The sequence below is a fragment of the Sus scrofa genome, chromosome 12 (genome assembly GCF_054392235.1).
Source record: "Sus scrofa isolate SSC_HxYL_T2T_F1_AM1 chromosome 12, Sscrofa_HxYL_maternal_Yorkshire_Landrace_v2.0, whole genome shotgun sequence".
Taxonomy (NCBI): domain Eukaryota; kingdom Metazoa; phylum Chordata; class Mammalia; order Artiodactyla; family Suidae; genus Sus; species Sus scrofa.
In genome coordinates this window covers 66,869,329-66,896,127 of record NC_139394.1, presented here as the reverse complement: position 1 = coordinate 66,896,127, position 26,799 = coordinate 66,869,329, and the positions used below count along the sequence as shown (strand labels likewise).

At 61.6% G+C, this 26,799-nt stretch overlaps 1 protein-coding gene, 1 long non-coding RNA gene and 1 pseudogene across 4 annotated transcripts in view; 1 reads left to right on the top strand and 2 right to left on the bottom strand.

Annotated features, from left to right (window-relative positions):
- LOC100628214 (uncharacterized) overlaps positions 1-2,702 on the bottom strand; it is a 49,582-nt gene extending 46,880 nt beyond the window's left edge. Inside the window, exon 1 of the long non-coding RNA XR_002337428.2 lies at positions 2,252-2,702. This is a non-coding gene — a long non-coding RNA (uncharacterized LOC100628214). The remainder of the gene's footprint in view (positions 1-2,251) is intronic.
- A 6,013-nt stretch (positions 2,703-8,715) lies between these two features.
- Positions 8,716-26,799, bottom strand: part of KCNJ12 (potassium inwardly rectifying channel subfamily J member 12) — a 77,292-nt gene continuing 59,208 nt past the window's right edge. The window contains exons 1-2 of one of the 3 annotated variants that reach the window (XM_021068064.2): positions 13,680-13,703; positions 8,990-10,487 (exon numbers count right to left, since the gene is read on the bottom strand). In XM_021068064.2, the coding sequence (XP_020923723.1) occupies positions 9,142-10,431 (1,290 nt within the window). In that variant the 5' untranslated portion in view covers positions 10,432-10,487; positions 13,680-13,703 and the 3' untranslated portion in view covers positions 8,990-9,141. Of the gene's footprint in view, positions 10,488-13,679; positions 13,704-26,799 lie in introns of those variants that run through there. The other 2 variants (XM_021068062.2, XM_021068063.2) reach the window with 2 other exon arrangements.
- Positions 15,488-21,619, top strand: LOC146398444 (cAMP-regulated phosphoprotein 19 pseudogene; annotated as a pseudogene).

The following is a 26,799-nucleotide window of genomic DNA, read 5'->3' as shown; positions in this document are numbered from 1 at the left end:
GGGCATCCAAGTTAGCAATGACAGTGGCCTGGACCAGGCCATAGCTGTGGGCTGGAGAAACGTATCTGGGCTGAAAACACACTTTAGAGATTTCAAAGGTCAGGGTGTTGCACTAGGGGGGGCGGGTGAGGAAGACAAAGCGTGCGTCACAAGCAAGGGGCAGGAGGTCCCGGGGTGGTGCAGCGGAAACGAATCTGGCTAGGATCCATGAGGATGCGGGTTTGATCCCTGACCTCGCTCAGTGGGCAGGGGATCCAGGATTGCCTTGAGCTGTGGTGTAGGTTGCAGACCTGCCTCAGATCCCGCGTTGCTGTGGCTGTGGTGCAGGCCGGCAGCTGTAGCTCTGATTCGACCCCTAGCCTGGGAACCTCCATATGCCACGGGTACAGCCATAAAAAGCCAAAAAAAAAAAAAAAAAAACAGAAAAAATTAAGGGATGCCTTTAGCAACTACAGGGACTATCAACCTATCAACCACGATGCTAAAAGCTGAAGAGACTAGGTAAAAAATTACAATAAAAAAAAATTTAGGAGTTCCCATCGTGGTGCAGTGGAAGCGAGTCCGACTGGGAACCAGGAGGCTGAGGGTTTGATCCCTGGCCTTGCTCAGTGGGTTAAGGATCTGGTGTTGCCGTGAGCTGTGGTGTATGTCGAAGATGTGGCTCGGATCCCATGTTGCTGTGGCTCTGGTGTAGGCCAGAAGCAACAGCTCCAGTTAGACCCTTGGCCTGGGAACCACCATATGACGCGGGTGCAGCTCTTAAAAAAAAAAAAAAAAAAAGACAAAAGACAAAAAAAAAAATTTTAGAAAAACGAGGTACAGATGAGCCTTGAGCAATGAGTCGCTGGCCCGTCCGTTCCATGACCCTCGGCCTCCTCATCTGTAAAGTGTTGAGATGCCCAGTTGCAATCCCCCTCCTGAGCTACCCACCCCGGAGTCCTCCCGCGTGTATGGGTGACGCATGTATCGACAAACTTCTGTTTGCTTCGCGTCACTCTGCCTTCGTCAGTCCACCTCGCAAGGCGCCCGCTGGAGATCCCAGGGGAAGCCAGGCCACCTAATCTCGCCCCTGGGCGATTAGGGAGAGCCGTGCCAGAGCCAGGGCTGAAGGCACAAACCCCTGGGGCGCCAGCCTCCAGGCAGAACTCAGCAATTCTCAAGGTGGAGCTCTCACAGCCGCTGGGGTCTCACAAATGCGCATTTGGGACTGCCAAGGCCTGACGAATCAGAACCCACAGGGATGCGAGTTTGACGAAGCCCTCTGGGGGAGCTCCCATGGTGACACCCCGGGAAGGAATCCGACTAGTCTCCATGAGGATGCGGGTTCGATCCCTGGCCTCTGATTCGACCCCTATCCTGGGAATTTCCATATGCCTTGGCTGCAGCCGGGGCGGGGGAGGAAGAAGCCCTCTGGGAGCTTGGGATACAGCCCACAGCCTGGTTTGGTATGGCCCTCCAGCTAAGAATGGATTTTTATTGTTTAACGATGGAGCGGGAAACCAAATCGAGAGTAAAATTTTGTGCCCTGTGAAACACAGATGAAATTCAAATGTCCGTCTTCCTAACTGAGGCTGTATTTGAACACAGTAACTAATAGCTGACGGGTTTGCTTTCGTGCCACGACAGAGCCACACGGCTTCCAGAGACTGGCTGGCTAGGACGACGGTGTCGGGTCCCCTTGCCCTGCCTCTCAGCGGCAGCCTGTCTCCACGCCGCTGGACCCTCATTCTCACACCTCAAAGGGCTCGCCCGGAGGCACGGGGCCTGCGGGAGAAGCCTTTGCCGCTCCCTGCTGCTCACCTCGATGGAAATGGACGCTTCTCCCCCGGCAGGGATGGGGCGCCTCTGCCGTGTCCACAGAATGGTTTCTCTGCTGGTGACTTTCTGGGACCCCCCCCCCCGCCCCGGGCAGTGAGGCTGCGCTCACCAACAGGAGGCCGGCGTCAGCAGTTAGTGAGAAAACGTGGTTACTAAGGTCCCAAGAACTTCTCCGTTTGTGTTTCAGTAACTGCCTGGCACGAGAATGGGCGTCCTTTTCAACCATGTGTTATCTGCTTTGGGGCATTTCAGAAGGTTCTTCTGAGAAGGAGACCACAACACCGAAAACTGGAAAAGCCCCTGGGCCCTGCCCCCCCACCCCCACCCCAGCAGCTAGCAGCAACCCAGAGGAGGCCTCCTGGGCACCCACAGCCAACCCCCGGGCAAGGCCCCCGGCCCCTCCCAGCGCCGGGCCGAGGGCAGCTGTACTGACCTCTTCCCCTCGCCGTTCTTGTCTGTCTTGGGGGAGCAGCCAGAACGGATGGAACACCTGCTGAGCGCCAGGTGCTGGCTGTTCCAGGCTCCGGGGCGCAGCTTGAACAAGATGGAACGGAAGTTCCCTCTCCCGAGAGGCTGACGTTCCAGGAGGGCGATGCAGGGAGGCCTCCACAGAGGCCAGAGGGAGGCTGAGCGCCCGGCAAGACGCCGGGGCCGTGGGTGGGGTCTTCCCGCCCCCGCCGAGCTGCTTCTTTCAACTTCCTCCAGGTTTCTCCCACTCCAGGGCCTTTGCAGGTGCTGGCCCTTCCTCTGGGAAGCTCCTCCCACGTACCTGGCAAACCTCTGCTCTCCCGGGAAGCTCAGAGGAAATGCCACTTCCTTGGAGGACCCACCTTGGTCCCTCCAGCCAGGCCTCCCCTTGCTCATCCTGCGACACCCTGTGTGTCTCTCTCCCTCGGGGATGGGGCCACGTCGTCATCGCTGGGGCAGTGGGCGTGGCCTGGGCCCCACCTGGTCCCTTTACCGGGGAGGAGTCCCGGCCCTCCAGCTGCTGCCTCATTTGCTAATGGCTCTCAGCTGTCCCCTGCTCTGGAGAACCTTCTGGGTCAACAGGAGCCATCTCGGGCCCAAATGACTGAGAGGCTGTACTTCCCACTCAGCAGAGTGGGGGCGGCCAGTGGCTGACTGCTGAGTCCCCCTCCACCCCAAAAGGTGGGACAATTCCCAGGCTGTCCTGCACCCAGGGTCGGGTCGGGCTGGCCTTCAGCTGAACCGGCATCTGCCGTTCAGGTCCCCTCCCCCGCCCCACACGGCACTCCTCCCGTGGGCCCTGTGCACACGCGTCCCTGCTGCAGGCTCCACCTCTGGGGACTCCCGGCTGAACGTCTGTCCTGCTGAGCCCCTAGCGTGACGTCGCGACGTCGGGAGCCGGGCCTGTCCTGCTTCCTACCAGAGCGCCAGGGCCCGACACACAGCGGCAATTCTCAAGGACTTGTTGAAGGAGTGAACAGAAGTCCCATTTCTCATGTAGGGAGACGGCAGCCGGAGACGGCCAGTCGCAAACACTCAGGCAGCAGAAGGCCTCCGAGACCCAGTCCAGCCTGGGGTAAGGGCCGCCTCCTTCTGTGCTTTCTTGGCAGCACGGAGAAGGGAAGCAAGTCCTCAGGAGACTCCAATCCCCGTTCCCCACTCTCCCCCTGCCTGTCCTTAGCTCTGGCTCAGCTGCCCCTGCCCCCAAGGCTGAGCGGCTCTGTCCCCAGCAAGCCTGGTGGCCGGGCTCTGCCCACGCTGGGTCAGTGGGAAGCTGAAGAGGGGCTGCAGGTTGGTGAGGCCTGTAGATCCCTCTCTGGGTGGGACACCCACAGGACCTGCCCTCCGTCCATCCACCATCTTTCAGACAAATACAGTGGGGCACTGGGCACCCAGCAGTGCAAGAAAGACATGGCAACCCCTGCCCTGGTGGAGCCAGTAGTGGAGCAGGGAGGGGTGGAGAGAGAGAGCTGAGGGAAAAGTGCTCCAGGCAAAGGGAACAGCAGGTGCAAAGGTCCTGGGGTGGAGGAAAGTGTGTCTTCAGTGAAACTGAAGGGAGTCAGGGTGCATAGAGCAGAGGAGCGGCTGGGGAGGGCGGGGGGTGAGGAGAGACAGGACGGGCAGGATGAAGGCAGGGCGAGATGGACAGGCCTCCAGAGGCTGGAGAATCTGGGGACTTGATTTTCAGCGCGGAAGGAATCCAGGGAGGGTTTTGGGCAGGGGGTTAAAAGGCCTGATTCTGGCTTTAAGACCTGACTGGTGCTGGGTGGAGGGGGCGCTGGGGTGTGTCCTCCGAGGCCCCCCTGCTCTGCCCCGGCCCCTCGGCACTGAAGAGAAGCCCACTCCTGTTTTCCTGCCAAGTCCCAGGGACCCTCCACCTCCGGGGATGGCTTTGGGAGGACACACAGGGCACACCGCTGGCTGGGCTGCCCCTCCTGTCTGACAGGGTGACGGCATCTGGGTTCAAGGACCTGACATGAAGGCCACAGCTGGGGGGGGCGCTGAGGCCGTGCCTGGACCCCCCCACTCAAATAACGACACTCCCAGTGCCCTTGGGCAAGGGCCTCTCTGACCCTGAACCGACTTCCTGCAGAAATAAGGTTAGCCCGGCCCTGGGACCTCAAAGTGCCGCGAGGAGGTGCTCAGGAAACCCCCAGCACCCCACCCACCCAGTCGCACCTGCTGTAAAGCAGATGCTCAGTTGGACTCACTTCATCCTTGGGGAGGCAGGAGAGCACAGGGGGAGCTGCTGGGCACAGGAGGGTGGGGGGCAGGGGCGCTGTGTCGCCTCCCCCCACACCCACCGCCCACCAAGGACTCGTGGAGAGTGGGCCCCAAAGCACTTGCTGAATATAACGGGCTACCCCCACCCCACCCCCACCCCCGTTCTCTTCACCAAGTCCAGGGGCTGCCACTGTTGGGAACGCCCTCTCCTGCGCTGGGGAGACTGAAGCCAGAGGGGAAGGAAGCCTCTGGAGGCCACACAAGGTGAGTGGCCTGGGTCGGACCCAGGGTCACAGCCAACACGGCTCGGAGACTCCTGAGCTGGAAAGTCTGAGCAGTAAATGCTCATCCGGCTCCAACGGGCGCCAGGTCCTCCTGCCCAGAGGGTGCTCCTCTTGGGGCTGTGGAAATAGCTCCAGGGCAGGTGGGGAGACCACAAACGGCCTAGAGTCTGGTGCTGGGGTCCCAGGGGAAGCTCCAGGGCTGGGGAGAAGAGACCACCGCCCCCATCAAGCCAACCACCTCCAGGTCCAACCCTAGGGAACACCTGGCAGGAGGCCGTCACAGCCGCCCGGCCCCTCGCACCAGTCGGGCTTCCTATCCTTGCTCCGGGATCAGCGCGTGGGCCCTGCAGGATGCCATGGGGGTGACAGCGTTCCCGCTGTGGGCCCCTGCCAGAAGCCCCCGAAACCCCCAGGACAGAGGGCACTCTGCTCCCCGGGGAGACCGTGCTCGCCCCGCTGCTCTCCCCGACTTCTCTGCCCTCTGTCCCGTTACCCCCCAGCCTCAACCCCTCCCAGGCCCCTAGGCCCCCCCGACTTCCTCTCCCTCGGCAAGAACCAGGGCTGGCCCTCTCGGGGGCCTCCCCCCACCCCTGCCCCGACCCCCGAGTCCCTCGAGGGACTGCCCTGCAGGGGGAAGGAGGGTGGCACGGCGCCAGGTCCGGCCCAGGCTGGTGATCGAGGGGAAGCAGGATGCGTGGGACAGCTGAGAGGGCACGCGGGGCTCTGCGAGGAGGCGCTTCTGGCCTCTCCCCCCTCCCCCGCCAGGTTCTGGGGAACCCCCGCCCTGGGACGCAGGAGGCTGAGGGGCCAGGGGCCTTGCAAACACACGTCTCCACACAGCGGCACTCAAAGAGGTCAAATGCATTTAATGCGGTCTAGCCTCGTGGCCTATGTCTTTCGATACTGCTACGTATTGGAAAATAACATGAGATTTCATTTCACCGTTTAAAATAGAGTCGACGTCTACGTGACCTCACACAGGCAGACACCCCTTGTGCAGGAGCCTCCTTCCCACCAGGCCCCCCACCCCCCTCCGGGGCCCTCGGGCGGGCGGGCGGGGACCGGGCGGCACAGCACCAGGGGGGACGGGGCGGGGGACCGGGCTCTGAGCGACCCGCGTGGGCCTGCACGTGGACACGCCACCCCCCACGGACATTCATGCTCACACGCTCCGGGACCCGCACAGGTTCACGAAGCCAGGCACACAGCCTGCAGCCCGGGCCGGCTGCTGCACGCAGGCACCACACGCGTGTACACGGGCCTCCTACATGCACTCGTGTGCACGTGCTCACCTTTGCACACGTGTAGGTGTCACCTCGTGCCCAGGACACAGAAGCCTCACCCTGCCACACGTGCAGCATGCGTACCCACCCACGTGGACATCACCAAGGCAGAGGCTGGTGGGACCACCAGGTCCAGCTGTGCCCACGTCCACGGCCGGGGTCCATCCTGAGTGCGGCGTGCCAGCCTCCAGCCTCGTAAACATTTAAAAGCCTGAGTATACAGCGAGTGCACACAGACCTACAGGTAGATACACCTGGAACGTGTGAGTGCGTGTGTCCCCACACGTACGTATCATGCTCAGGTGCCATCAGCGCAGACTCACAGACGCAGGTCGCCGTGTGCACACACCTGCACGACACGTGTCCACTCCTGTACGATGACCTCACACGATCCTGCACAGACAGGCAAAGCCACACGGGACCGGTTCACTCACACGCAGACACGTGGGAAGTCACGCCTCGGGGCACACACACGCTTGCCCCGTGGCCCCTCTCCGCGGAAGCAGCTCGGTGTTTCGGGGCAGAGGGCCCTGGGCCACTCCAGCCTCTGCACCACCGGGCCCAGGCCGGCAGGAAACTTCCCGGAAATACCACCGCGGGGGGCGGGGGCGGGGGCGGGGCAGGCACACACCCACCTGCACAGCGCACCGGTCACGTATCACGTACACGCGCGCTTGGCACACACGCAGCACGCGGCACGCCGCACGCTCGCTGGGTGAGCGTGGGCCCCACGCTGCACACACAGGCACACCGCCCCAGGGACCACGTGATCCTCCCTCTGCACACACAGCCCCTCCCATCCGCCCTCCCGGTTCAAGGGCACTAAAGAGGGAGACTATTTTGGTCTTTAGCAGAAGCAATCAATCAATCAATAAATAAATAAAATACAGAGGAGGGAAAAAGAGGGCAGCAGAGTTCGAAAACGTAGCATCTGCCTTTGGTGAGAAGTAAAAGGCAGCTTGGGATGGCTCTCCTGCAGGGACCGAGGCCCAAGCCGTCAGGCACGGGGCCTGGAGGCAGGCAGGCCCGAGAGGAGGAGCACCAGGCCCCCGGGTCGGCCAGGACCTTGGGGGGTCCAGGGCTCTACCCGGGATGGGCTGAGTCGGGGGTTGGGCCGCCAGGCCCGTGTGCCCGCCCCGAGGGACCAGACTGCCTCCTCCCCTCCCGGCTCAGCCTGAGATCTGGGTGGGGGGTGGGGGTGGGGGGTGGGGGTGACCCACAGGGACTCCACATCACCCCCCAGGACTAAGGCTGAGTGAGAAAGCCAGCGGGCTCAGGGTGCGGAGGGAGCGAAGGCCCCTCCAGCAGATCCTGAGAAGAAAGCGCTGCCCCCACCTGCCTCGGGGAGATCCTCCTGGACCAGAAATGAGAGTGGGGTCTGAGGCTAGGGCGGGGTGTGGGTCAGGCGTGTCTCTGGGTGGGAGTGGAGAGCCAGGCTCAGACCTCAGGGCCGGGCCTCCAGCTGCTGCAGGAGAAGAGGAAGGGGGAAGAGGTCGCAGGCCCCACCACCGCAGGTCCCCGCCTCTCCGTGGGCCTCACCCACCTGCACGCAGCCTCCGTCTCCCGCCCGGGCTGGAGCCCCGCCCCTTTGGTGGTGAGCTGTCCTGGAACAGCCTAGGTAGGCAGGCTGGGGACTGGGCTTTCCAACTCCTGACCCGCCTGGCCGCTCGTGAGGAGGGCAGTCTACTCCGTCCTGGGGCCTGGCTCCCGCCAGCCGCTTCCCTCGCCAGGAACAGGCCTGCCCTGGGCAGCTCTTAGCCCCGCAGAGCCACAAGCCAGTGACAAATGAGAGGCCCCCAGCCCCTTCCTGATCAAGGTGCCTGGACGTGTGGCTGACAAGGATGAAAGTGGACTTTCCTAGGAGGTCCCTCTGCATTCGGCAGCGGGGTGCAGCCTGGTGGGCACCCCCCCGGGCTCACCTGTGCTGCCACCTTGGGGGGCAGGGGGGGTGCAGGTGCCAGGTCGACCCGGCGTCTGCAGACAGTGGAGCTGGCAGGGACTTCGTGGCGGGGGGGGGGGGTCAGGGGCAGCGGGGAGGACGGGTGAGTCCCATAAAAACAGACAAGTGGAACTGGACCACCCGGGGTCTCTAAGGCACGACTCCCCCTGGGGCCCCGTGGGGACGGGGCTGACCTCCTTCCTTGGAGTCGGGGGCCCGGCTCCCCTTCCCAGGGAGCCCCCCTCTCCTACGTTTGCAACTGCCCCCGCTCCGTGGAAGGCGTGGAGGCTGCCGGCAGAGAAGGAGAGAGAAGCAACCCGGGAGACTGGTTGGTGTGGGGACAGCAGAGCCTCCGTGGCAGGCAGGTCCCAACCCGGCCCGGAGACGCACCCCGCAGGTACAGAGTCAAACTTCAAAAGCTCAGGCTGGTTTTTTCCTGGCCCTCTCCCCACCCCCGCCACCCCGGCAACACTGGAAAGCTTTTATTACGATCGATTGTTAACACGGCCTTGGTTCGCCATCCCAAACGGAAGCCCGTTCACCCTGTGGGCCTAGAGAACCTCGCCCCTGGCACACGCGGCCTTCACCGAGGAGGCCAGGCCAGGCTTGGGCTCCTTCTGCTTGCATCCTAGCAGACTAATGGAACTCTAATCGTCCTCCCCACCCCACCCCCCCATGAATTATAAAAATTTTTCAATCACATGTTAATTGTTTTGTTTTGTAAACAGTCTCACTCAAACTAAGGGTTGAGAAAAGCCAAACCCGGTGTTTCTCCCCAAGTTAAAAACCAGTGAGGCGCAACGCAGCCTGCTGGCCTGCACCCACAGAGGCTGGGCGGCTGCCGAGCCGCTTCCGCGGCTCCGACTCAGGCGGAAGCCCCTGGCTCCTGCGGCCCGGCCCCCAGGGGGCCGCCTCCCTGCCCGTGTGCCCGCTCCGGCCCCTGAGGCCGCTCCGCCTGCCCACTCTCCTGCCAACCTTCCGAGGCCACCGTGAAGAAGCGTACGACATCTAAAACGCTACTGAGTCTGCGACCAGGGCCCAAGCCCCCTCTGCGCGGGCCCGGGGCCCTGGCAGGACACGGGGCCTCCCCCGGGCGGGAAGGATGCTGCGCCTCGGCCGACGTGGCTCAGATCTCTGACTCCCGCCTGTAGGGCCGCTGCTCGAGGGTGGCGCCACCGGCCTGGGGCCTGTCGAAGTCATGCCTGGCCTGGGGGCTGTGGCTGTGCGGGTCGGCGTCCGCCTCGTCCTCCTCCTCCTCGCGGCTCAGGAAGGCCAGCTCGTTCTCGTAGCAGAAGGAGTTGGCGCTGGGCAGCAGGAACTTGTTCTCCACCAGGTCCTTGGCGCTGCAGCGGGGCGTGGACGGCACCTCGTAGGTCTTGTGGAAGTGCGAGTAGTCGATCTTGTACTGGTTCTTCTCCTCGAAGAGCACGGGCTCGAAGCGGTGGCCCCACAGGATCTCGTTGGCCAGGTAGGAGCTGCGGGCCTGCGTGGTCATGGCCGTGGCCTCCACCATGCCCTCCAGGATGACCACGATCTCGAAGTCGTCCGTCTCCAGGTCCTGCCGGCTGATGCCGAACAGCGGGCTGGCCTCGTCGATCTCGTGCAGGATGGTGATGGGCGACACCAGGAAGATGCGGTCCAGGCCCTTGTCGAAGCCGACGTCGATGTCGATCTGGTCCAGCGGGATGTACTCCCCCTCCTCCGTGACCCTGGGCTTGATGAGCTGGGCCCGCACGTGCGCCTCCACGATGTGGCTCTTGCGCAGGTTGCCCACGCGCCACATGAGGCAGAGCTTGCCGTCCCGCAGCGCCACCACCGCGTTGTGGCTGAAGAGCAGCGTCTGCGCCCGCTTCTTGGGCCGGGCCATCTTGGCCATGATGGCCCCAATCATGAAGGAGTCGATGATGCAGCCCACGATGGACTGCGCCACCACCATGAACACGGCCACGGGGCACTCCTCCGTCACGCAGCGCAGCCCGTAGCCGATGGTGGTCTGCGTCTCGATGGAGAAGAGGAAGGCCGCCATGAAGCCGTGCACCTGCATCACGCAGGGCGTGCGGCCGCGGCCCTCCGCCGGCTCCAGGTCCCCGTGCGCCACGGCGATGACCCAGAAGATGACGCCGAACAGCAGCCAGGAGGCAAGGAAGGCCAGCGAGAAGATGAGCAGCATGTAGCGCCAGCGGATGTCCACGCAGGTGGTGAACATGTCGGCCAGGTAGCGCTGCGACTTCTCGTCCATGTTGGCGAACTCGATGTTGCACTGGCCGTTCTTCTTCACGAAGCGGTTCCGGCACCTGCGCCGCGTGTGCACCTTGCCGTTGCCAAAGCCGTTGGCGCCCGACATGGTGACCAGGTGCAGCCCGTCCTCCTCCGACGACACGATGCTGTAGGGGTTGGCACGGCCGGCCGCAGTCATCCCGGGGGTGGGGGGACCCTGGCTCGCCCCCAGGCCAGCTCCGGGCAGGGCAGCTCCTGCAACAGAGAAGACGGCAGAGCTGGCGGGCAGCCACACCCGCCCGCCGCCTCCGCCCCCCGCCCAGGGCCCCTGGTCGGGGCCAGGGGACGCGGACTTAGCCCGACCGGCTCCTGGCCCGCCTCCTGGGGGTGGTGGGATGGTCACTGCCTCCTCCCCGCGGCTCCAGGCAAGAGCCCTGGCTCATCCTCCATCCCCTGCCTCCCGCCGCCGAGGGCTCTGCTTGCAAAATATAATCAGGATCCAGCTTGCACCCTCTCAGCCTGAGTCCCTGTCAATCACCCCTTAGACCAGCCGCGCCGGCCTCCCTGCTCCCAAACCAGCACCATGCCCGCGGCAGCCACGAGGCGCCAGCTCTCCTCGGGGATGGACCCTCAGTTCTCACCTCCCTCTCCCCCCTCACTCGCCCCTAGGCCCGCCAGGACACTCCTCCCCCGCCCTGGCTTCAAGGCAGCTCCAGGGGCCTCACCGCACCCCAGGAAAACTGCGCACCCCAGCCGGAAGCCCACTCTAATCCCACAGTATCGATGCCTGACCTCAATGGTCGTGGTGGCAGCAGCAGTGATACGCTCAGGACGGTACCCGGCACCCCACCACGAGGCACCCTGTGGGCAGGGGGGGCTCATTCGCTGCCTTCTCACCCCAGGACCTAGACCTGGGCCTAGCCTGACGGACACCCCAAACCCAGTCCCACCCGCCCCAGGCGCTCACGCTCCTCCCCCCAGGTGCCTGCTCTCAGTGCCACAGTCTCTGCCCTCTGCCTCCCCACCGCCAGAGGTGCTAGGAGGGGGCTGTGAATCAGCACCGGGGGGGGTCACTGACCTCTGACCTCAGCCTGGGGACCTCCGCCACCCCTGCCTTCCTCAGCTCTAAACAAGAGCGCGTGGGGAGCACATGGGAGTCACTGCCCTCCGCCTACTCGGCAGAGCACCTGGCCGGCACAGACACTCACACCAGGCGGTCCCGGGCCACCCTCAAACCCCCGCCGGCGGCACTGTACCCACAGCCGAACAAACCCTGTTCTCATGGCTGGTGGTGGCCTCCGGCCCCAGGCACACAGGCTCTGGGCTGGCCTGTCGCTGGGAGGTGGAGGCACCTGCAGACTGGAGGTCCCGACACCACGTGGCCCCGTGGGTGCTGAGGCCATGTGGCCGTTACCACCGAGTGCTCAGAGGGGCTGGCCCGGCAGAAAGCTGAGGAGCTGGGGGTGCTCCCCCCCAATGCACCCCACGCACCCCCGACCCCCACCCCGTCACGCCAGGTCAGAGCCGGACAGGCCTGGGAGCCCTCAAGAGCCCAGAGACACTGAGGCCCCAGGGAAGATCCATCCCAGTCACCAGGAGAGAAAGGGAACAGAAGGGACAGCCAGGCAACACGGGGATTCAGCTCCGGTCTGTGGGACGAGGTGCAGCCAGAGCCTCAGGGGGGGACCACCTCCGATCTCTGCTCCAAGCACCTAGGAGAGGGGGACAGTGGCGCCCACACGACCAGCCAGGCTGGAGACCACCCCCCGCCCAGGGTCTGTCTCAGTCACCAGTGCCCCCGGATGCCCAGGCCTGGTGGGTGCACAGTGCTCCCTGCCGGAGCAAACCAGCTCGTCCAGCCACAGGGAGGGCAGGCCAAGCTGTCAGTAAAAGCTCCGGGTCACCCTCTTGGCGACCCAAGGAGGTCGCAGCCATGGCCACTTCCACCCTTTGCAGGTCCAGAGAGGTCAGACGCTTCCCCGCAGCCCCACAACCCCCGGGGGGAGGACTGAACTCAGGACCACGTCCATCTAGCGTCTGGCACGGGGAACCCCTGGGCTCTGCAGGGGCCCCTCCTCACGCAGCCGTCCCCCCCCCCCAGCGGCTCCAGCTGGCCACCTCACCCTGGGTCTGCAGAGCCGAGGCCTGAGGCTGAAATTGTGCCCGCTGCTTGTGCCTGGGCCAGGAGGCAGGCAGCCGGCGATGGGGGGCACCCTGGGGGCTGTGCCAAGAAGACAGATCAGCCCTGGATCCCTGGGCCTGCCAGGGGGAGGTGGCCAGTCTGGGGGCACTCAGATGCCGGCAGGAGGCCGGCAGATCGCGAGGTGCGGGTTTGTGTGGCCGGGAGGCTTTGAGGGACGTCCAGCTCCAGGTGGGGCTCTGAGCAGCTCGAGGCCTGCAGGGGACGGAATTGCAAAAATCAAAGGCCAGGAGGGCCCCACCTGGGGTGCCTGGCCAGCTCCCAGGCGGGTGGGGGTGTCACCGTGACCACTGTGCTGGGTACCGGAGACCCACCCGTGTGTCACACGGCCTGGGAACCAACGCTTCTACTCGTTCCCCCTAAAACCGCCGAGAAAACCAGCAGGGTCATGTTCACAGCCCTTCCTCTGCTTCTCGGAGCTGGAAACTGGTACCCGGAGCAAGGTCGCCTGGAAGCCAAGGAACAGACACAGCCGACGGCTGCGCGTGCATGAGAGCCTCGGGCTGCAGGGAGTCCCTCGCGGGCACCTGGTGACTCTAACACCTCAAAGGAAGGCTGAGAAGAGGATCCAGGAGGGAAGCACAGACCACAAACTTGCCAAACGTCCGGGGACACTCCACACGCCCCAGGCAAGGAGGTCGCACAGCCCTGTGGCCTTTAAGGACTCGATTTAAGAAGTGAGGGTCAGGCGTTCCCGTCGGGGCGCAGTGGAAACGAATCTGACTGGCATCCACGAGGTCGCAAGTGCGATCCCTGGCCTCGCTCCGTGGGGGAAGGATCCGGCGTTGCCGTGAGCTGCGGTGTAGGTCGCAGACGCGGCTCGGATCCTGTGTTGCTGGGGCTGTGGTGTCGGCCGGCAGCTGCAGCTTCAATTGGACCCCTAGCCTGGGAACCTCCACATGCCACAGGTGCGGCCTTAAAAAAAGAAAAAAAGAAAGAAGAAAAAGAAATGAGCATCAAAATCCTCAGCCCAGGACATACAGGGCTGTTTGGCTCCTGCTCAAGGGTGCACGTGGTTAGATCAGATAAGAGAGGAAATCGGATTTGCAAGCAAGGAGACCAGCTCCCCATTAACAGATGGGAAAACTGAGGCTGGCTTGTCCCGCCCAGGTCACGAAGCAGCCCAGGAGCTGGGATGGAGGCAGGCGTGAAAGACAGAAGAGAAGACCCCAGTGGTCAGATGCCCAGGCTGGTCGATGGGGGCCCCAGGCATTGCTGGGAGGGGTGAGGGTGGGGGGAGGCACTACCTGAGCCAGACCAGGTGATTTCAGCAGCAGAGACAGGAGTGAGGCCAGCCCGGGGGCTGGACCTGGAGAGTCCCGAAGGGTGACAAAGCGTCCAGAGCCCAGAGTCTCCGGAGCCCGCTTCCCTGCCACCTCGGCACCTGGGCACAGCCTCGTGGTACCCAGCGAGCTCGGGGCACCTGCACAGCCGGGGCTGGGAGCTTTTAGAGAGGCGGCTAACACATGACCTTCAGGTGGGGCATGACAGGTCACGGGGAGGTGCCTCCGAATGGAGCTGGACACCCGTGCCCAGTCCCGAGGCTCTGGGCCTCAGGTTTCGGCAACATCCGGGAGGAACCCCGGGCAAGGCTTGGGTACACACTCCCAGTGCCAAGAAAGCAGTGACTAGATGGGTCGCCGGGGGGGGGAGGAGCGGTTTGGGGGAACAGGGGAGGAGTTCCAGGTCCCCTCCCTCAGGGGCCTCTCAGATGGCCGGGACCCTCCAGAGGAAGCAGCAGAGTCATCAGCATTAATCTGGCGCCTTCCACCTGCCACTCTGCCAAGAGCGCCAATTAATTCACTTAATCCCTTATAACAACATGATACCATTCTTCCAATTTCCTGATGAGGAAACTGAAGCTCAGAATGACGGAATCACTTACCCAGGGTCACACAGCCTTTCAGGAGTGAGCTCCTAGGCTGAGGTGGCTGGGGAGGACAGAACTCAACCCCCCATCACCCCCAGGCTCCAGGGGTCAGACTGCGGACGCGACGCTGTATCCTGGCCTCCGTGCTCAAGGTCCCTGCAATCCCACGTGGCTTTAAGACGCAGCCCAAATCTCAGCACACAAGAGCGGAGGGAAGGCTCCCACCAGCACCCAGTCAGGGTCCCTCAGGCCCTGCTTGGACCATCCAGCGACAAGGCATGCGCCGCCTCCTGGTCGAGCCCTGCAATTGGAAGAATCTCTAAAAAATCACACGTGTTCCCTCGAGGCACAGCGGGTCAGCGATCTGGCATTGTTACGGCAGAGGCTCGGGTCACTGCTGCGGCACAGGTTCCATCCCTGGCCCAGGCGTGGCCAAAATAAAAGTTACCTGACGCATACAGATGGCCCAAAGGAATGACCAAGAGGTACATGAAAAGATGCTCTAACACCACGCAGCATTAGAGAAATGCAATTCAAAATGACAGTGAGGTACCACCTCCCACTTGTCAGAATGGCCATCAAAAAGTCCACAAACTACAGGTGCTGGAGTGGGTGCAGACAAAAGGGGACCCTCTTACACTGTTGGTGAGCATGTACATTGGTGCAGTACATTGCTGGAGAACAGTATGGAGATCTCTTTAAAAACTAAAATAGAGTTACCATATGATCCCGCAGTCCCACTCCTGGGCATATATCTGGAGAAACCCATAGCTGGAAAAGATCCACGAGCCCCAGTGCTCACGGCAGCACTTTGACAGTCGCCGAGACAGGGAAGCCACCTACGCCACCATCGACAGATGAATGGAGGCGTTCCCGTCGGGGCTCAGCGGAAACAAATCTGACTGGCATCCACGAGGACGCAGGTTCGATCCCTGGCCTCGCTCCGTGTGTGAAGCATCCAGTGTTACCGTGAGCTGTGGTGTAGGTCGCAGACGTGGCTCGGATCCTGCGTGGCTGTGGCTCTGGTGGAGGCTGGCAGCTGTAGCTCTGATTCGACCCCTAGCCTGGGACCCTCCATATGCCGCAGGTGCAGCCCTAAAAATACAACACACACACACACACAAAAAACCAACCAGATGAATGGATAAAGAAGACGTGGGAAGAAGAGGGAGACGAGGGAATAGGATGTTTGCAGAAGCCCCCCAGGCAGCCTCCGTGGAGGAGCAGAAGCAAATGCAAGATAAAGTGCCTCGTCCAGAGAGAACTGAAGAAGCAAAATTAAAAGCCAGGTATCCTCATTTAGCACAAAAGCAGGAGGTTCAGATTTCTTAAGGACGCGATTGCAGAAAAGGGCAGAAACCGTTTGCTTCTGGGGATTATACCACGACTAAAGCAAACGTGAACAAGCCATTTCCTACTGCAGCCCCGGATGAGTCAGAGGTCACTGGCGGCCACACGCCCCTTCCTCAGCCGAGACCGGCTCCTGTCGCTAGCCAGCCAGCCGGCGGACTAAAAGAGCTCGATTGCACGGACCTCCTAATTCCCATGAAGTCACCTAAATCGGTGACTTCTCTGCTTTTTCTTTCCTTTCATGCACTAAGTCACGGCTTTGTAGGTAGCGGTCCGTGTCGCGTTTTGCTTAGCTTAACAGTGCACGGAGGAGAAGGAACGTATTAGAGCAACATAAAGTAATCTACTTGAAAACGACTGTATATATTACCTCACTCCTCGTGTGAGGCTGGTTCCGACAAGTAAGGAACGAGCCAGCCTTACACTGCTAGTGTTTCGGCTTTATTTAATCCATCCGAAGTCTAGCTTTGCAGGCTGCTCTGATCTAATAAAACCCTCTCCTGTACTGATTTTTCCTGTACCTTCCTTTTGGATTTTGTAAAACAGGTGTTTAAGACGACACGGTAGCAGAAAGGTCACACATTTCAAACACAAACAGATGGGCTCCCAAGGAGTCCTATCCCGCACGTGAACTTGGATGGCCTTAAATTTGTTTCCGCTTTAACAACAGATTATTACTTGGGCCATATGTGCCCGTGCCGGGGTACCTTGTGGGCTTCTCATGCTCCACAGCTGCTGGTGAAACTGGTCTTCATTCTGACTCAGGCCTGTCGTGGGCATGAAAGATGCAGGCACATGGATTGTTGAATTCGCTCGTGTGCCATTTGTGTAAGCACAATAGTTTTTCACACCCAGGGTCTGTACATACATTCACCTCCCGCTCCAGCCCATACCCTCGGCAGACACCACTAACCCATCACAGGGCGTTTTCTCCCGCCTCCCGTGAGGGGCTCAGGATCCTGACCCAGTCACCAGCCGTCAGCTTTAGCACAGAGCTTGAAAAATCCAATCCTTCATTCGCAGACGGGGAGACTGAGGCTCCGAGAGGGGCTCGGTCACACGGGGGGTGAGAGGCGAGGGCCAGGCTCAGAGGTGCACCACGGCAGCTCAGAGGACAGGCCCCCAGGACGGAGCCGGGAGCGGTGGGGAGAGCGAGGGGGTCCAGTGCGGAGCCTCTGGAGACAGCCAAGAGCTGGGGGGCCGACATTCGTATCTCAGTCTGGGGATGAGACGGCCGGCTCTCGTGCCTGCCCACCTTTCCCGTGCAAAGCCCCTCCACGCCCCGCTGCGCCAGCCTCGGTCCCCATGGCCCGCAAACATTCACGGTCAACACCATGCAGGCTTTCTGGGACGAGCCGTCGCGGCCTGAGACGTGTCGTGAGTGCCGAGGGTGGGGATGCAGATGGGCCACGTCAAGGCCCCCTGCCCAGTTTCCAACCATGAACACCAGTCCTCCTGCCCGAAGCCTGCGCCGGCCCCTGGACAGGCTCTGTCCCTGCACCGGCAGGCCAGGGAATCAGTGAGCAGCTCCCACCCACGCCTGCCCTCCACGGCTTCCCAGTGTCCCTCACTCCCCGGCCCTCCTCATGGATGGGCAGCCCCCCCACAGCAAAGACCCCTGAGCCAGGCTCCCCTCCTGCATGTCCAGCAGCCCCACATGGCCAATACGCTCCCCCTTCTCCAAAACTTCCTCCCCCTTCCCTCCCCCCCCAGCCTCCTTCTTCCCCCTCCCTCTCCCCTCCCTGGGGTTACTGGTCAGCCTGACTACTTGCCCAGGTACCCCAGCCACAAGCTGGGCCTCCCCCTCTCCTTTAACCCCAAATCCATTTCCTCACCAGGTCCTGTTGCCTCCTGAATTATCAAAGCTCTCCACCCACTCCTCACCCCCAGCCCCTCCTGTCCAGGCCATTCCTATCTGGACACAGCAACAGGCTCCTGATATATTTTCCTGGGCTGCCCCCCCACCCCAGTGCGGTCCGACCTCCAAATTGCAGCTGATGGGGATACTGGAAATCCTCCTGCCTCTCGGGAATCAGCTGAAGCCCAGCACTTAGCCTTCTTAGACTCTCTGGCCCTGGGCTACTCCTATTAGACCCCAAGCTACTTTACATCCTGTGTGAGTTGGCCTCGCCCAGGCCCCATCTCTGGCCAACCTCGGAGGTCCAGAGATGCTGGTGCAGGCCTGGCCCAGAGGGGCACTCAGGGAATGCTCACTGATCAGACAAAGGATGAGGACATAAGCTGTTGAATAGAAGGATGGCTGAGAAGATGGGAGAATCAATGAATGAGGAGACGGGTACCAGGTGGGTGGTCGAGCATGTGTATGGATAACCAGGGCTGACAGATGGGTGGATGGATGGATGGAGGGGGACTGGAGGGTTGGAGAGTTAGGTGGGTGAAAATGATTAGATGGGTTGGGAGAATGGATTAGTGAATGACTGAATAGACAGATGGGTGGGTGGGTGCATGGATGAGTTGACAGACAGATGGATAAATGGATGGATGGAGGGATGGAAGGATGGAGGGATAGAGAGATGAATGGGCAGCTGGACAGATGAATGGATGGATGGATAAATGGATGGATGGATGGATGGATGGATGGATGGATGGATGGATGGATGGAAGGATGGAAGGATAGAGAGATGAATGGGCAGCTGGACAGATGAATGGATGGATGGATGGATGGATGGATGGATGGATGGATGGATGGATGGATGGATGGAAGGATGGAAGGATAGAGAGATGAATGGGCAGCTGGACAGATGAATGGATGGATGGATGGATGGATGGATGGATGGATGGATGGATGGAAGGATGGAGGGATAGAGAGATGAATGGGCAGCTGGACAGATGAATGGATGGATGGATAAATGGATGGATGGATGGATGGATGGATGGAGGGATGGAAGGATGGAGGGATAGAGAGATGAATGGGCAGCTGGACAGATGAATGGATGGATGGATGGATGGATGGATGGATGGATGGATGGATGGATGGATGGAAGGATGGAAGGATAGAGAGATGAATGGGCAGCTGGACAGATGAATGGATGGATGGATGGATGGATGGATGGATGGATGGATGGATGGAAGGATGGAAGGATAGAGAGATGAATGGGCAGCTGGACAGATGAATGGATGGATGGATGGATGGATGGATGGATGGATGGATGGATGGAAGGATGGAGGGATAGAGAGATGAATGGGCAGCTGGACAGATGAATGGATGGATGGATGGACAGATGAATGAGTGGAGGGACGGATGGATGAACAGATAAACAGATGGATGGATGATGGATGGAAGGACGGATAGACAGAGAAACAGACTGCTAGACAGATAATGGATGAATGAATGGATGGAAGGATGGAGAGATGGATGGATAGCGAGAGGAATGGATGGATACATGGATGGATGGACAGATAAATAGATGGGTGGATGGATGGACAGAGATAAATGGACCACTGGACAGATGAATGGATGGATGGATGCGTGCATGCGTGAGCAGACAGACGGGTGACTGGATGAGTAGATGAATGGCTGGGGTGAATGGATGGAAAGATGGCTGGATAGGTTGAATAGACGGATGGGACATGGATGGGGGATGTGTGGAACTAACGGACGACGGGTGAATGAGAAGTTGGGCAGGTGGGTGGGTGGGTGACTGGGGGGGTGAGGAGGTGGATGGGTGGGAGGTGGCCGCACACATGAGTGTTTGGCTGAATGGCTGACTGGATGGACGGGCGCACCGGTGACCTCAACCTTACCTCCCAACTCCTCTCTTCTAAGTAACAGTGCTGACCAGGCAAGCGACTGGCTTCAAGCCTGCGCTGGCAGCGGCTGCCATTTCCCAGGCACCAGCTGGAGGGGACTCAGGGGCTGGAAGACCCTAAAGTTGACAGAGTGAAGCCAAGTTGCTGTAGACAGCGCCATTCTCCTAGAGGGACTCAAAGGGCAGAAACTTCCCCGTGAGCCGCCATTTCTGTTTGCTTCGCCCAGGACCCCATGGGAGGTCGGGGGGCCTCCAGCGCACACCCCCGATGCTCCAGCCTTCAGTCTGTGAGTCGGTGCATCCCAACCGCTCAGAAACAGAGCAGGGCAGAGCAAGACGGGCCCCCGGAGAAAGTCACAGCTGGAAATTATCGGCTCTTCCTCACACCAGACCCGGTGGCAAGTGTTTTACAGACGTCAACTCATGTCAGCCTGACAACACGCCCAAGCGGGAGCCACTGCTGTTCCCCTTCCTGAAACAGATGCCGTGGAACATCCCCCAAGGCCACAGAGGACACAGGGCCTCACCTGCACTCCTGGCTGCCACCCCCAGAGCCTTCCGAGCACCAGCCACGGGGCCCCGTTGGGACGGACGGCCAGACCCCTGCGCGCCTCTCCAGCAGGGAGAGGGCAGTGGGCAGGGGCTCTGAGTTTTAGGGACCCACCCTCCCACAGCCAGTGCGGGCGTGACCCACGGCAATACTGGCTTCCCTGGCCGGGATTAAAGGAACTGTCAGTGAGTCACCGCCAAGTCATAAGCCTCCCGGAGGATGACAACAGTGGGTTCAAGCCAAGCTGTGTGTCCTGGGGTGGGTCATCCCCGAGCCCAGCCCTCTGCTTCCTCTGTCGGAGGAGGGCCCGGCTGGTCCCTGGGCCAGGCTCTCAGCTCAAGACTCCGGGTTCCCAGCTCCCTGCTTCCCTCTCTCATCACTCCCAGAGCAGCAGCCACGGGCCTTCTGACGGCCTCTCAGCCCTTCCCCTCTCAAAACTGAGGGGGGCAGTTCCCGCCGTGGCTCGGTGGTTAATGAACCCGACTAGCACCCATGAGGAGGCGGAGTTTGATTCCTGGCCTTGCTTAGTGGGTTCAGGACCTGGTGCTGCCGTGAGCTGTGGTGTAGTTTGAAGACGCAGCTCAGATCCCGTGTTGCTGTGACTGCGGCGTAGGACGGCAGCCACAGCTCGGATTCGATCCCTAGCCTAGGAACCTCCATACACCGCAGGTGTGGCCCTAAAAAAGACAAAAAAACAAAAAACCCAAGGGAGGGTCCACCCCAGACCCCCTCACAGAGCTGAACACTCCATGGCAAGGACCTGTTCCCAGGTTGCTGATATCTTTTTTTTTTTTTTTTTTTTTTTTTTTGTCTTTTTAGGGCTGCACCTGCAGCATATGAAGTTCCCAGGCTAGGGGGCAAATCAAAGCGGCAGATGCTGGTCTACACCACATCCACAGCCGTAGCAACGTGGGGTCCAAGCCATAGCAACGTGGGGTCCAAGGATCATGACAACGCTGGATCCTTAACCCACTGAGCGAGGCCAGGGATCGAACCCGCATCCTCATGGGTACTAGTCGGGTTTGTTACCACTGAGCCACGACAGGAACTCTACCAGGTCGCTGACTTCTTGCCCTCCCCTGGAGTGGACACGCACGGTGCCCGGCCCACATGCTGGGCGCCCAGCTTTGGTGACTCCAACTTTTCCCGCCCCCACGAGGGACAGACAGGAACTGAGGCCAAGAGAGGTGAGGTCACTGGCCCTGAGTCACCTAGACCTGGAACTGAGCAGAGAGGGGCACGGGGCCACAGGGAAGCGGAGAAGCCGAGGGGGAGCAGGTGGCCAGCCCGCCCTCCTCACTTCCTCTCGGCTGCCGGACCAGCCCCAGGCTCTCTCCTTCCTGACTCCCAACTTCGCGGAAGGGCTTTTCTCCGGACCCGTAATTCCGGTCAGATTTGCCCAATCCCGGGAGGGAAGGAAAACCAGCTCCTCTCTATGCAGGAGGAAACGGAGGCTCAGAGCAGAGAAGTGGCCTGTCCGAGGTCACAAAGCCACGGGGTGAGGGGCAGCTCCGAGACAAACCCCAGGACGACGGACGCCCTGTCGACGGCTCCCTCTGCCCTGCAGTGGCCGCCGCAGCCCGCGAGCGCGGGCCCAACCCTCTAAAGTTCGCAAACACGAGCCTGGCTGGTGGTCACAGTCCTTGACCGGGTGGTCTAGAGCGGGGGCAGGTCTGCCCATGACACAGGGGTGACCTGAGCCTCCCAGCAAGACGTCCTCCGCCTGCCAGCAAGTGTGCGAAGCCCCGGGCCCCTGCCACCCGCCATCCTAGCGGCCAAGGGCGAGGCCCTTCCCTCCCTGAGGCCCCGAACTGCAGTGTGGTGGGGGAGAGGCGCTGGGCAGAGGCCCTGCACCGCGTGGCTCTGTTGCCACCATCGTTCTCAGCGAGGACAGCCTTTCCTGCAGCCCCCGGTCCTGCGTTCAAGCCCTGGTCACCCCCAGCTCCCTCTGGGAACTTCCCTGGGCCTCAGGCTCCTCATCTGCTGATGGGCAGACCCCTCCTACCTCGGGGGGGGGGGGCTGTGAAGGGGTGAAGCCAGGCCCCGCCCCGGTCTCTGGCACACACGGCAGACGCTCGGTAGGAGCCTGTCCTCCCAGCAGCTCACAACCGGCTCAGGATTCCGGCCTGATGGACAGTTGGGCCTCCCGTGCGGCCTGAGTAACAGGCAGCGAGGCAGGAGAGCCCTGGGCTCCACCGGGCAGAGGCCTGGCCGCCCTGTCCCTCTGTGCTTGGGGTGTCAGTGCTGGCAGATCAGGCCAACCCTGACCACGAGCAACCGCGACCCCTCGGGGCCCTCAAACTCTGTGCCCTGGGGGTTGGGGCTGGAGGCCCTGACCGACACAGGGACAGGCTGTGCCAAGTGCCCGGGAGGGCGGATGTCCCGGCTCTGACCCCGGGTGAAGCCAGGGCAGGAAGTTCTGGCCCCCTGAGTGGACGACAGGTCAGGCCAGGCACTGGGGAGCGTTTCCGAGGGTATTTTTATCTTGAGAACATCCTTCGGGGGGAGGGGGGAGGAGGGACAGAGTGTCCTTGGCCCCAGGCCCCTGGGAGCAGCAGAGGCCAGAGGCCTCTGGGCACCCTTTCCTAGAGTGGCCACTGCAGACGCTGCCCCATTCCTGGGCTTGAGTCCCAGGAGAAAGTGGGACCTGGAGGGGTTTCCGTGGGGCTCCAGTTCTGCTGGAACTCACTGTGGGACCCGGGGCAGGGCCCTGTCCCTCTCCGGGCCTCCCTCTCGCCGTCGGCCTTTCCCGAGGGCCTGCTCCACGCTGGCCTCAGCTGGGTCCAGGGACGTGTGGATGGAGTGGAGAAAGCCCCTGCCTGCAAGGGTCGCCCTGCCGAGCAGGCAGACAGCAAAGGGACCAGCAGCCACAACAAGCAGGGTCGTCAGGGCCACAGTCAGAGCCGTGGAGCCCAGGGGGTGTCTGACCGTCGAGGGTAAGGGTCTCATGGACAGCACCCAGCCCGAGCCCGAGCCCGAGCCCGAGCACGGCACAGTGAGCTCTGCCCTCGCGCCTGGCCCTGGCAACGGCTCACCCAGCTCTCCGCCTCCCTATTCCTGGCTGCGCACAGGGGGCTGTCCTTCCAGCCCCAACACTCCGGTCCTAAGGACTGGGGGCTGAGGGGGTAGAGAGAGGCAGGCACCCTGTCACCCTAACGACAGGGAGGGCGGAGGCGTCCTGAGTGCCCACGAGTGCAGGTTGCGCTGATGTGGGGGGAACTGAGGCTCTGAGAGGCCCTGGATGTCATTTCAATGAGCTTGGACTTGACCCCAACGGCGGGGGGCGGGGCGGGGAATAGTTTGAGAATATAAACTCAGGGCTAGATGGCTTGGGTTCAAGTCTTGCCTCTGTCCCTTGCTGGGTGACCCTGGGCAAGTCATATAACCTCTCTGAGCCCATTTCCTCATCTGTCAGCTGAGACCAATGATGTTCTCTCTCTGCCGGGTTTCATCAAGTTAACACGTGGCGCTGGAAATTTCCTGGTCCCCCAGCCACTCCCACTGTCGCATCCCTGAGCCCCCGACTCACACTGAAGAGGGGTCACGGAGTGGTCGGGGACCGACCCTCCCCTCCAAGCAGGAAGGGGTGAGCGTCGGACACGGTGGGAAGGAACTCCGAGGGAGGGATCCAGAGAGCGGAGGCACATGGTGGCTAGTTTTCTTCCAGCTGTAGGTTTGGGGCTTTTTGTTTTGCTTTTTAGGGCCACGCCCGCAGCCTATGGAGGTCCCCTGGCTGGGGGTCGAATCAGAGCTACAGCTGTCGGCCTACACCACAGCCACAGCCACTCGGGATCGGAGCCGCGTCTGCAACCTACACCACAGCTCATGGCAATGCCGGATCCTTCACCCACTGGACGAGGCCAGGGATCGAACCCGCGACCTCGTGGTTCCTAGACAGATTTGTTTCCACTGCGCCACAACGGGAACCCCAGCTGTAGTTTTTCAAGCTTCAACTTAATTCGAGTCTCAGACGTTTTCTAAGTGCCCAGCATGTGCACAGGAGAGAAAAGGCCTCGGACACAGTGACAAGGAGCCACCTGGAAAAGGCTGGAAAATCTGCCCACGTAAAAACACTGGGGAGGTTGTTTATCAAACCCCGTTATAAGCAAAATAAAGGGCCAACGATACGTGTCTGTTATAAAAAGGATTGATTACTCGATGCATAAAAGGTCCTTAAGTGTCAGCGAGAGAGAAGGACAGTCCGGATGAGGCGCGCGCTGGGGCTGGCGCCCTGCTGAGGTCACGTGGTCACGCGACCACGCGGTCCCCAGTGAGCCACGTCTCAGGACTGCCCACGCCTCAGAGCCCCTCGCCCTCCAATGCCCGGCTCTGCCGCCCCTAAAGCCACGCATCTTTCAAGCTCAAAGGACGCCTCCTCTACGCAGCCCCCAAGATGTCCGGCCCCGGTGCTGCTGCCCAAGCCCCCCGGACCTGAACTGGTTCTGCTGGGCGCCTGGTGTCGGACCTGAGGGTGTTCGAAGCGGCCAAGGGTCTCTGACAGAGGAGGAGACAGGAGCTGCAGGGCTGAGCCCAGCCCCCGGTGTCCTGCCTCTGTCCCTCTGCGTCCAGACAGAGGGGCCGTCTGCTTTCTTCGGAGCAGGCTGAGCCCAGGGTGATGCCTGGGCCCCTGGCCTCCGTCCCCAGGGACCTGCTGAGGGCATGGGGATAGCGGTTTTCTTAGCTTCCCTTTTCCTCCTCGTTTCGTAAATCTGGCTTTATTTTGGAATCAGAAAATGCTCTAGGCGGCCTGACAGACCTCCGAGGGGCCGGGTTCACCCTGGCGTGGCCTGAGCTCAGGAGTCGGGACAATAGGTGGGCCTTCTGGGGGACCCAAGGGCCCCTTTATAGCTCAGCTCCAGGAGCGAGGCCAAGGCCTCAGCCCACCTGCTCTCCAGAGCTGCACTGAGCAGCCAGCCAGCACGGGGCAGACACCTGCTGAGCCCGCCACCAGCCGACACGCGCTGGTAGGCAGGGCAGACCAAAAACATGCTGGGGAGAGAGAAGCCGAGTAACTCCAGAGGTCGGGAAAGGCCTCGCTGAGGGGGCTGCCACTGGACTTGAGACCTGTGGAGGAGAGAACGGGGGGGCAGGGTTCGTGGAAGTGGAAACACCAGGATAAAGGCTGGAACGTCGCTCCATTCCAAGTGTTCGGGGTTGGGGGGGAGGCGGGTAGGCTGGGCCAGAGGGTCCCAGGGTGAGGTGGCGGCCGTCAGGCTGGGGGAGCACCGGAGTCTCCTGTTGCTCACCTGCCAGTGGCCGTAAAAATCCACAAAGACGGCATTGGAGGAAAGGCCTCCCACCTCCTGCCTTGCCACATGCCAGACCCTCTGCCCACAGCCCTTTCTTCCTCCTGCTCCCTCAAACTCCTATGCATCCTTCAATACCCAATTCCATGCCTCTGCTCCTATCCCTCCAAATCTCTCCCTTGAGGCTGGGGCCTGGGTCTGACTGCCCTGAGCATGGGGCCAGGGTCTGGGAGGAGGCTGAGGGCAACAGGAACCAGGCCTCAGAAGGCCCCTCATGATTTTGCCCCTGTGACCTGAGAGCGCCCTCGAGGGCCTGCACTGCAAGATGGCAGGCGGGGCGTCAGGCTATCCCAAGACCACTCCGGCCTCAACCTGCCTTGGGCCCGGCCCTGTCACTTCCCCCTCTGGTCCCTGCTCACCTTGCTACAGGGAGCGGGGTCTCCCACCTTCTCTCATGGGAACTGCTCACAGCAGGGGACCCCTGCAGGACGGGGGCATGGCTGTCGTCAGCGTCCCCTCAGAGCTGGGCCAGGTGAGTAGGCTGACCCCATCCCTGCAGGCTGTGTGCCCCCCGCCCCAAGGTGGCACATGCCAGGAGGTCCTCCTTGGGGACCCAGAGATGGGCCCCAAGGCAGCGTGAACTCAACACTCATGGGAAAACGCGGACACCCCCTTTTCTCGGCAAAGTGGACACGGCTCCCTCTGCGGTGCGTGGAGGCAGGGAGGCCCTGGCCACAGCCTCTGCTGGGTCTTGACCTCTGAGGGGCTTTTCAACAACGGCCTGCTCATCACTGTCTCACACGTTTTCAAATCCTATTTTCACAAGAAGCTCATGTCTCTGTTTCCTCTTGTACGCGGGTTTTCTCCTGCATTTGAAAGCGTTACCCTGAGCAAGTGGGTGTCAGAAAGCGTCTACAGGCAGCCAGGTGGAGACGGGGGGCCTCGCCTGCAGGTGGGGGTAACCCGCCGCCTCTTCGCTCTTTGCCTGTTCGTTTGACCCACAAGCAGCTCCCTCGAGCACCAAGTGCGGTGTGAACGGGGGGTGCCGGCCCCTTGGTGTTTGCATCAGGTAGGATGACAGACAGACCCTTCGGGAGCAAATGAACAAAAGAGGAGGGATCCAGCTGTAGCAGGTGCTGCCCGGCCTGGGGAAGTGCGGGCCGGCTGGCGGAGAGCCGGGCGCCAGGGCCCCCGCACAGGCTCCAGGCAGAGGGCCCGCGGCAGGAAGGGGTGGCCAAGAGGTGAGATGACCTCTGGGTGGGAGGCAGCTTGGCACCCACCCACAGCGTCTCAGGTCAAACCCAAAGTCACAGGGAGTCCCTCCCGGGGCCCAGGCCGCCAACGCGAACCCGAGGATTTTTCTAGAACGCATGAAGAGTGACAGCAGCACCCTTGCCTCAGCAGATGCAATTCTCAGCATCATCTCGTCCTGGGTGAGGTACAGGTCCTCCTCGGCCTGATGGCCCGAGGAGACGGACGCTCGGGATGGGAGGACGAAGCTGGAGGGTGACTGACCTTCTGACCCACTGCAGCCTCACACGCTCTTCCAACTCCAGCCGCTGGAGCCGTGCACCCACATGG